Genomic DNA, 11389 nt, shown 5'->3' with positions numbered 1-11389 from the left:
TATCTGCTTGAAAGTGCATGTATTTCAGTATTAACTTCCGTATCCATCCAACTTCCAGGCGTTGATTGTCTATGGGAAATAACATGGCGTTTCGAAATATCATACCATACCATACCGGTAAAACATCTGTAGGTAGCGAATTAGAAAAAGCTGGTGGGCAGATTGGCCTACACACTTCTGCCATCTAGTTTCCACTGGATTTTTTGATTGTCGGTGCCGTTTAAGTAGTATACTATAGACTATACTACTAAAAAATTATTCAGTACATTTTGTCTTTTCACAGTTTCTTCTCGTACCAGAAAAATGAGAAAGAAATGAAACAGACATAACAAAAATGCTCATTTTGAGAACTAGATTTTGCATTTTGTTGTCTAGTGTGTAATGACTGATTGAAATCACACAGTGATTTGACAACAGGATGTGTTGTTTGAAGGCAAAATTGGCTTCAATAATTAAGTGTTTTGAGAGAGTAACAGCCTTTTGCAAGCAAAATGTGTCATTTTGGCCAGAGTGCTTTTGTTCAGACATGGGTGTTAACTGTTTTGAAAATGTGATGCCAGAGTTGACACAAGCATCAAAGCGATCGAGAAAAACTGTAACATGTTATTTGAACACCAATGAAGTAGATCCATTTTTTTGGCCGTATCACACTTGAATATTTCTTTTTTTCTGTTTATGCCAGCCCCTAGAACTGTATGTATAAGGAATAGCAGGCAGGAGTTGGCATGAGAACTTGATGTCCTCTGGCCCATGTTAATGATAATGAATATGCTTAGGTGGGTACTGAATACAAAAAGCCTATTCTGCCAGTTACACACACGTACCTGTTTCAGCAAAGCTAGCTTTTGTGGAACCTTGTGGTCAGATCTGCTACAGAGATTTTTTACATAAAAAAGGTAGGTGTCAGCAATTGTATGCAATTTCAAATCCATAAATATTTTTTGTCACCTTCAGTGGACATTGGCAGCCTGTCCCCCAAACAGAAACAACAAAACACTGTGTGAAGGGAGGGCTACCTCTCTGATGTTTTTTGTTTGGTCCTTGTTTAAATATAATGTATGTTGTTTTGGACAAAAGTGTCTACTAAGAAATGTAAATATAAACATAAACAAACGTGATGTCAAGCACAATCGTTGACTATACCTTTAAAACTTAAAGTCTCCATGTCCATAGCACTCCACCAAGGGTCAGTAGAAATATATCTGCCTCAGAGCGTATATATAGAGAGTTGCGACAACTCAAATCATGAGTGCCATGTTTCCTCCCAACGCTGGATGATTCTACAGTGTAACCCTATGGGGCGAATACGGTATGTTGAAATAAATCACTTATTTTCGTCATTAACAGGCCTATAAATTATATTATCAACGTTTGTCAGTATGTAAAAGGCCCTTTAGGAAATATTCCAGTGTATTTACCTTGAATATGTTAAATGGCCCTGTAAAATGCCCATTAGTGAGTGACAATGACACCTAATCAGTCTCGGAATGCTAGCGAAAAAGCTAACGCTAGGATAAGGCTTGGCAAACTTCAAACTTAATTCATTTCTAAAGCAGTTTTAGAACTTTTTTGACAGATGGTATTACTATTTTCCTATGAAATGTGTTATCATAAGTTGAAATTGACATTTACTTCACATAATATTGAGTAATTTTTAGCCCTCCAGTTTTGTTTCTTCACTTTCTGCCTTTTTGAGTCACGGGGAAAATTGTGCAGCTGTTTTCCACTTCCCGACCCTGCACTGCAGTCAGACAGGCAACAATTTGGCATTTTTTAAATAAATAATTGTATTTTCTAATAATTTAGATATGGTTTCCTCTGTTCACTGTGTAATATGTAAATGGGGATCTGCTGAATATTGGGATGAAACATGGCGTCCATGAAACACTTGGAATCAATCACTAACGGAATAGCTCAGAACATTTGATTCCGTAGTTGTCGCAACTCTCTCTATAAACAGCTCTGATCTGCCTGCAAATTCCTGCATAACAATTCAACAGTGAAAATTGGTAGGCTATAGGCCCAGGGCATCTCAGATTTGTAAGAATAGCAGGGCCTTCAGTGGCAGAATCCTTTCACAGAAATAAATAAATAAATAAATAAATAAATAAATAAATAAACAAACAAACAAACAAACAAACAGCCATAGGTTCAACATTTAGATGTATTATAAAGACACTATGAAATGTATTATATTCATCCATCGTTTTTTTTTTTATTTACAATTTATGTTGCGACAAACATGACAAATTTATTTTATTCATCCATCATTTCTTTCCTTAAATTTACAATTTATGTTGCGACAAACATGACAAATGTATGATTTGATCCTTTTAAAACACTCAATAGTTAATGCATTCAAACCTTTGATATCTCAAAAGGTGATCTTTACAACTTCATGACTGATGACAAAGACTGACTAAGAGTGAGCTTCTTTGTAGCGATCGACAGCATTTGCAATCCAGTAGTAATATTTGCTAACTTGTAGGTAAATATTGGGCCTCCTTGGGACTCCACACTTCTTTGTTATGATTCGAAGCCCTCTGACATAGTGTCTTCCAGTGGTGGGGACATAGCAACTCAATGGTCCACCAGTATCGTCCTGGAGACAGATAAAAGTATAATATAGTGTAAATTATATATACAGTTGAAACCAGAAGTTTACATACCCTTAGCATACACATGCTAAAGTGGACTAAAAAGAGGAATAAAAAATCATCTTTTGAAAATTGATCTTACTGTCTTAATTAAAAAAATTCTGAAAATATTTATTCATTTGTTCAAACAAGTCTTAATGGTTGTACAACTTTTGGTTGTTGGTTGCAGAGGTTTTAATACATTTTTAAACTGTACAAGCAATTTCACCAGCCAAACAAAATGTCTAAAAAAATAAAAAATAAACAAATAAATTTGTTTTGGTAAGTATATCTGAAAGTGAAACTATATAATGGAGAGAAATTTTGTAGTTGACCCTGGTATTAAAAGTAAATTATGAATGGTTGCACCACCTGACGATGCAGTCGCGCCACTTGACTTTTGCTACTAAATTCAAATTATACAAACATTTTCTTGGACACCTATAAAGCCTTTGGGCTTTGCTAGCAAGTTCATCCATTCAATTTTCCAATACAATAAAGGCCTCTAACACGGTCTAAAATGTATGGTTACTGGCGAAAAGTTTGTGTGGGTTGTCCAGGCCACATTAAGTGTGCTTGGTGCAAGAAGGTGGGCTTTATGTTTCTTAATCTGTCATGGGTGTGTTTTGAATGTGAAATCCTTTAAACCAATGAGAGTGACATCTGTCCTTCCCTTTAACAGCAAGCAACGTGACTTCAAACAGTGCAATGAGTGCAGCTCATTGGCAAAGTGAAACTAACTTCACCGTGGTGTCAGTCAACGACAAAACAGTTATACAGAGTTAATTACTTTCACTATTGAAAATGGGCGACCATCGAAAACATAGCCTGGAAAAAGCAACACTTACCCCAATAATGTTCGAATGACTGAATAAAAAACATTTATCCTGCAGAGGAATTACTGCTTACATCTTGTGACAGTGCGTCTTCAGCTATGCTTCATATTTGCCTCTCGCCTAATCACTTTTATCCGTCATTACCAATTTGCAAATGATGGTGAATAGCTGGGAAGGAATATGTGAAAAATCATGAAGGTTGGGCACTTCTGGAAAAGTTTTAGATTTTTGCCAGGGTGTTAGGTATAGGCCTAAGGTCCTATGGATACAAGTTGGGGTGGCCCCCCTAGTGGCAGTTATCCATAAAAACCAAAATGGCCCCTGCCGAAAAGAGAAAAGGTTATATCTCAGCTTCCTTTGGTCTTAAATTGTTGTATAATGTATTTTCTCTACTTTGTTTGATACAAGGAAAACAATTTTGATATGTTCTTCTTATTTTAAGTCCATTTCCATGTAGTATCATAGTCATATTTAGCTCATCAACTGTCAATATCTCTGAAAAAGTCACATTGAAATATTACTCCTAGACCCATATGTTACCTCCAAGGTATGTTTTTCTTTGTTGAGTGGACAGGTCACTATCACTATAGTGTCAAAAATCACATGTTGTGACCAAAAGGACCATTGTTGAGGCCTTAAATAAACACAGATTCAGAACTATGCCACAGTGAAAAGTTACAGTATATTAGGCTTTTCACCATGTTAAGGATCAATATTATATTTTAGTCAAATAACACAAAAAAAACAATTCATACTTAAACCAGAGACTTTTTAATGAGGAGACACAGCACTCAAAAAATCCTCCATAGAAATGCATGAGCTTAGTTTGTAACAGCAATATGGCAGTTGTCTACACAATTCAGTCAATGAAACCCGGAAGCTTCTTTTCACTCATAGCCTCAAATCCCTGGATTCAATCCCCCCGACCCATCATGCCTTATTCCAGCATGGAAAGCGTGCCCTGCACACATTAAAATGTAGGGTCTGGGCACTCACCGTTCGCAGTGCTCAGTCCGAGGGGCGGGATAATCGATTGTCTTTCAAATTCCCTCTGCACGCAATAGGACCACGTTATGCGTCCCATGCGTTTTCCCACCAGCGGAGCTAGTTGGCTAGTTCAAACTTTTGCCAACTTAAAAAAAGCTTAACTCGTGTCACACTGTTCGCCAACAGCAACATCCATCTTCTTTGTTTTCAAGTAGCAGGGAATTCAAGCCAAACCGTTGCAACTCTGCCATCAATCATTATGTTAAGCCCGCCTAACGACTCTATACACAATTTAATTTTTTGAGCTCACAAGCCAATGGAGAGTTGCAAGACTAGCCGCTTGGTTGCGTCTAGATTTCTAGGCTACTAAAATGTAACATTGATCCTTAACATGGTGAAAAGCCTAATATAACATTTCACTGTGGCATAGTTTGGAAGTTGTGTTTATTTAAGGCCTCAACAATGGTCCTTTTGGTCACAACATGTGATTTTTGACACTATAGTGATAGTGACCTGTCCAATCAACAAAGAAAAGCATACTGTACCTTGGAGGTAAAAATATGGGTCTAGGGACCTGAGTATTTCAATGTGACTTTTTCAGAGATATTGACAGTTGATGAGCTAAATATGACTATGATACTACATGGAAATGGACTTAAAATAAGAAGAACATATCAAAATTGGATTCCTTGTATCAAACAAAGTAGAGAAAATACGTTATACAACAATTTAAGACTAAAGGAAGCTGAGATATAACCTTTTCTCTTTTCGGTGGGGGCCATTTTGGATTTTATGGATAACTGCCACCCCAACTTGTATCCATGGATTTTTGAAAACCTTAGGCCTATACCTAACACCCTGCCAAAAATGAAAAACTTATCCAGAAGTGCCAGAAGTTCATGAATTGCATCCTAGCTAGAATAACTACTCATTGCGAGATGTTTTTCGTAATATCTTTATTCTAATTATGTTTACAATAGTAATCGTGTAATTTGTAATTTGCATGGATGTGTGCTGGTGTGCGTTCGTGTATGAGAGAAGCAGGGTGTGTTGTGCACCCGCCCATATTACTGTTGATAATGCACTCTTAAAATAAAATATAAACAACTCACCATGGATTTCTGACCAGGTTTGTCTTGGTCAGTGGCATAATTTGTTTAAGGTATTGTACGATAGCGAATTTTAGACAACGCGCCAGACCTCTCCTTAGATCGTTAATTGCCACACCCTATCGTGTTCCTCAAAAAAAGAGACGGGCATGGCGAAAAAATCGTGTCTAGGATAGGAATAAGCTTTGCGTTGTGATGATTATAGAATTTTGATTAATAACTTTTTCTTAGTTTTGTATTGGTTGTACAACCTGACATGTAGAGAAAGTAGCTATTTTTTATCAATATTTTAGAGAGATTTACAAGCGTTTCACTTACCGGTAAAGGTCACTTGGGGCCCTCTTGATGAGGCAATATTAGTCTTTTCTCTCCTCGATTTAAAATAATCATTCTATGCGGTTGCACCGCTCTGATATTTCAGATATGCAAATTTCAGGAAAAAAGTTTTTTTTTTAAATGTTCAAACAATTTAAGAGCTAATAAACTAGTACACTTTGTTTATTTGAATGGTCCATAAAGTTATGCCCCCATAATTATTTTTAACTTCCTTACCTTTGAAATTCTATTAATACTATTCAAATAGTGCTAATTTGCTCAGATTTTGAGGGTTTGAGATGACAAAACAGAACACATATATCATTTGTATGACAAACAGAACAAATTATACAGGTTTTATAGAATAAAATGATGCTTGTTATGAATCATTTCAAATTATTTTAGGCTAAATCAAAGTAATCAAAGGACTCAGACACTTAAATCTCCATGTCACATCATTGACCCATATACACATATTACACAAACACACACAAGATACACCAATGGGGTATACTACGAATCTCGATTAGTGGGTTAGCAGGTATGTTGCACTCAAAGCCAGGGTATGCTGTGACACAAAAGTGGATCTGTTTTAGCGTCGCTATATCACCATGGTATCTTATGCTCGCAACTAAACCTGGTCGGGAGGAGGTTATGTGCTAAGTTATAGCTCAAATCGTGTAATCTACCGCCCACTGACCAATCAATTGTATTGAAAAAAAGTTCTCACGTGAAGGATTCTGTCATATATCTTACAGGTGGAGCTCCGCCTCTACACACATTTTGGATATCATATATGCGCTTTAATAGTGTTGTGCGTGCAAATATGCCACTATGGACGTGCATACCATACAACATCTGATGACAGTCGATGTATTTGATGTTATAGGCTAGACGCTAAAAATAACCGCAGTGTAGATTACACTATCGCTCATAAATGCGGAAGTAATTGTTTTTTAATATAGGCGGCATAGGCGCCTATACCGTGGGTGCTCCGTCGCTCGAGCACCCACGGAAAATATCGAGCACCCACGTGTGCCAGCTTAGTCCTGGCTAAATTTACATTAGTTTAAAATCAAACATCGCAGTTGATGTTAAATTCAGCATCTCTCATAATGTGATTGGCTATGTTGCTGTCAATCCCCTACTCCATATCCTAACCACCAATGAGAGCGTCTCTCGTATGAAAATTCCTGACACTTCCCACCTGAAGAATTAATGCAAGGCCTTGTCGGGTCTTCAGCCCCGAACGTTTAAAATAGCCCTGAATATCATTTTAAAAGTAGTCTGACAAAGCTTATTGTTTTGTGACACAGCTAAACACTGGTACCTCATAGAATGTCTATAACATAGCCTATTAATGTGATGAGGTGGTCGCAACTCGCAAAAGTAAAGCAGATAGAAAGAACTCTAGCCTACAACACACAGACAGCTTCATGCGCAGGGGAGAGAGAGCGAGCGCACAGGTGTTTTATGATTGTTGGCTTCTGATGGTATCTTGCTAATTCACTGAAGAAAGACTTATGATTATGTATAGAACATTCTGAAAAGAAAAGGAGTAAGGCAATGAGGAGCAATGCTATAGTGGAATACTCATGTTGCTGTATCAGCAGATGAGAAGAACCTGAGAGTGCCACTGACGACGTGACTGCCTCATAGGCTCACAGGTTGGTGAAGGAGAAAGCTACATAGCTGAGCCCAGTGACTATGCTTTTGTGAGAAGGCACACCATTCATAGGCCTAAGAATATCCCTGGCAGACCTTTACAAAAAATATGATACCATACACGCCTTTTACACCAGTGTAGGATATGGCAAAGTTTGAGAACCACTGCTTCCACTTACTGTCAGCTAATGCGCGCTTCTGGATGGATAGGCTATATCTCGTTTTTTTAACGGCGTGATGTCAACACGAAATATAATTTCTGTTTATAAAAACAAAGCAAAGTGTTTTTCCTTTTAGTTTGGGTTAACGCAATTAACCTTCTGTTACGTAAACTGTTCAGGAGTCAAATGTGTAGGAGTAGGTGACTGAAAGTGCACAAAAATTGTGACTTTGCTTAACAGCATTTAAGAAATGTCCTCAGGGGTGACACCCACGGACTCCCGCAAACTGTATTGACGTTTTGTGTGTCGGCCGCTGTTGATTTCCTAAAGTGTTGAAGTGCATACATTACTTCTCAAAAACTGTATGGCAACAATACACATGGGCGTTGGTATCAGGCATTTAAATGTTTGAGCACCCACCGACGGAAACATAAATCGGCGCCTATGATAGGCGGTCTTGTGCGTCTCCATGTTTAACGATTGGCCAACGTCATCCCAACACCGAGAACGAGCGCAGATCTGAGCTTAAAGCCTAGTTTGACAAATATATCACATAACTGCTATCGTAGTATCACTTAACGTATACCCCTGAGTAGGGTTGGGTATCGTTTGGGTTTTATCCGATACCGGTGCTAAATCGATACTTTTAAAACGGTGCCGGTGCCGAAGCGGTGCCTGAACCGGTACTTTGTTTTTAAATTAAAATGGTCTAAAGCATGAATTGCTTTTTTTATTGATAAGACAAATTTGAACATGAAATTGAACTGTTATATTCAATTTACTATCAATATCTCATTGCTCCTACGCATAACACATTTAAATGTTAAAACAGCTTGCCATGGATGCACACACAATGGTAAGCTCTGCTTTCAAGTTTACCCCATAGACTGTATATATAGTGTATGGTTTACCCAGTGTAGGTGGTTTGCCATAAGGTATGTTAAAACCGCTTGCCATAGAACTGCCAGGTCATGGACAACGGCATTTGCAAGCAAACTAATCTAACAGGGACTCAACTTTCTAGTTAATTCAGTGTGTTCCCAAATGCTTCAAGAAATTTCATGTCTTCTCCCATAACACGCAATAGTTTTGAACATATCAGGCTACATTATGTCGGTGTTGAAGTGTTTAGATTCCCAGCGCTAGTAGTAGGTATTTTAACAGCAAATGGCTATGCGCCAACACCAGTCAGCTGAGTTTAATTAGCAATAACGTACGGATATGGTTCCTAGCCTCTTTGACAGCTCAGTGACATCAGGTATGTAACCTATTTATGTTTTTGCCAGCTAACTTTTAACATGATGTTCATATGCATTGTGATGCTATATGGGCCTCATGCACATGAAAGATTAATATCATGCCATTATGTTGTTTAGAACACACCGTGAAATAAAGTTTTCACCTTACTTTGCTGATAACATTTCAAATAAATGCCAGATAGCGCATTAGCAAGGATATTGTGTAGTATACTGTTGATGTTGTTTCATAGCCTTTTGCTTGTGTGTAGTTAGGCCCAATGCTAGATTTTGACAGGAGCTCGTGATATCTTTAAATAAGCTACTTGGGCTCATGCAAGCTGTCAAACACTGTCCACTCGCCTATGTGGTGCACCCCTCTGGTTTATACATCCAGTGTTTATGTTAGCTAACTGTATCTGGATGTGTTGCTATCAGCAAGACGGTAGAGATGGGGCATGACATGCAGTGATGCCTCGTATATATATATATATATATATATATATATATATATATATATATATATATATGCCTCATTTATTGCTTAAATGGCGAATTTTTTTTTAAAATATATATTTAAAAAAAAACGCGATTTAATCGGGCTAACCAAATCCACGCTGTTGTTATTCGATGCAGTTACTACCGTTTGCGTCGGCACCGGTGCCATATTAGAACCGTGTTTCGGTGCCCAACCCTACCCCTGAGTCAAGGCTTTGTGAAGCCTCGATATGTCTAACGTGCTTCGTAGTATACCCCACAGATTAATATATTTTTTTTGCTTGAGCCAGAAAGTTGTTGCACATACCAGACATCCATCAAAACCTCCATACTCGTAGCCGGCGCAAAACATATCTGCAGACACTTTGAACTTATGCCATGAAAGCATGTTACATGTTGAATGTGGAAATATGTTCACAGGGCTCTCTTTCAAAACTCCAGTGTTATCTATTTGGGGGAAAGGCTGTTTTTGAAGTCATAAACAATCATATTTTCTGTGTAACCAGATTAAAACAGTCAAAAGAGAATTAACAAACAAAACGCTTAATTATATTACCATGGACAGTGATGTGGCACGTTGAATACTTAAACCGCTCCACATTCATTAGGTCAGGTATGCAGACACGATCAACAAAGTTATTGAATACCAGTGGTGTTGTCAACTTCACCAGTGCAATGTTATTCCATGATGAGTCAGGGTGGTAATCTTTGTGCAAAATAACATCTTCCATTGTGGATGTCTGTATGTGGGGGCTATTATAATTCAAGTCAGAAGACCCAGTTTGGATCCTCCAGTTCCTTGAATTTCTGCAAAAGAAATGCATTATCTCTTTGTACTGAATGAATGACATAATTATGGAAATTTCACAACCCCAATGCTACACCTTGACCCTTGGTTAGTAATTTAGGGGTTACTTTGAGGTGGTGGCTACTTGACAAACCTTTTTTTCTTACAGTTTTTCTCCATTGGTTTGGCTCATTTCTTGAAACAGAAATTACATTCTCAAAATAACACGGACAAACCTCCAAACTACTTGGCAATTGTTCACAACAGAATTTAATTTCTCATTCATTTAATCAAATTGCAAATGTCTTAGTACATGTCTCAATGTCTCAGTATATCTGCAAATGATTAAGTACAGGTAGCCTCCATATAGCACAATTTTCAAGTGAATAGACCTTGTTGGTCTAAACTGATTGTTGATTCTCAGTCTAATGGTTGTTCTCTCAAAAACATGTCAGCATCATTTCATTGTATAAGTCATCACATGCACAATACTCTGTTCAATTGTCAAAATTGCACTATATTGCACTACATTTTCTTTTTACAGCTTTGTAAAAAAGCCGCTTTGGTACATTACTCAGATCAGAATTGAAATTCTCAAAACTACCTGTTCAATCTTCACATCATTGTGTCACTTATGCACATCAAAAAAACACCATTCTCATTTCTCTACTCTTACCGTAAAATCCCATTTTTTTCTTTTTCCATTCTATACACAATTATATTATGTTAGCTAGACAAAAAAACGAGTACAGTAACCATTGTCAATGAAGGTAAGCTACAGTAAGACTGAGAGGTGGACATGAGGGATATTTAAATGGTCCTCTGCCATAGTGACAAAACATCTAAACATTTTGACTTGCAGTGCTTACACCAGTGGTCCCCAAACTACGGCCCGCCACTTCATTTTGGGTGGCCCTCCAAAACATTTCCGTGGTATATAGCATCTGCCCCGCATGGAAGTACGACATCGTCAAACTATAACCTCCGTAATTTCCCCCATTCATTCTCTATGGCGTGTTTTACAGTTTTTCTCAGTCGCTTTGGTGCTTTTTTCAGATCAGAATGAAAATTCTCATAACTATTAGTTCAACCTCCACAACATTTAGTCATTTATGCACATCATAGTAGCAATTTCTCCTTCCTCTGAACAAATTACAAAT

At 37.7% G+C, this 11389-nt stretch overlaps 1 protein-coding gene across 1 annotated transcript in view; it reads right to left on the bottom strand.

Moving 5' to 3' along the window:
* Positions 1-2205: 2205 nt before the first annotated feature.
* The window catches only part of LOC125298912 (transmembrane protease serine 12-like), a 28665-nt gene continuing 19481 nt past the window's right edge, over positions 2206-11389 (bottom strand). Inside the window, exons 3-5 of the mRNA XM_048249841.1 lie at positions 9999-10249; positions 9750-9889; positions 2206-2602 (exon numbers count right to left, since the gene is read on the bottom strand). Of these exons, the coding sequence (XP_048105798.1) occupies positions 2420-2602; positions 9750-9889; positions 9999-10249 (574 nt within the window). The 3' untranslated portion in view covers positions 2206-2419. The remainder of the gene's footprint in view (positions 2603-9749; positions 9890-9998; positions 10250-11389) is intronic.

The sequence above is a fragment of the Alosa alosa genome, chromosome 8 (genome assembly GCF_017589495.1).
Source record: "Alosa alosa isolate M-15738 ecotype Scorff River chromosome 8, AALO_Geno_1.1, whole genome shotgun sequence".
In the NCBI taxonomy this organism is placed as follows: domain Eukaryota; kingdom Metazoa; phylum Chordata; class Actinopteri; order Clupeiformes; family Clupeidae; genus Alosa; species Alosa alosa.
Note: the sequence above shows the minus strand (reverse complement) of the source record. Positions and strands in the feature narration are given on the sequence as shown.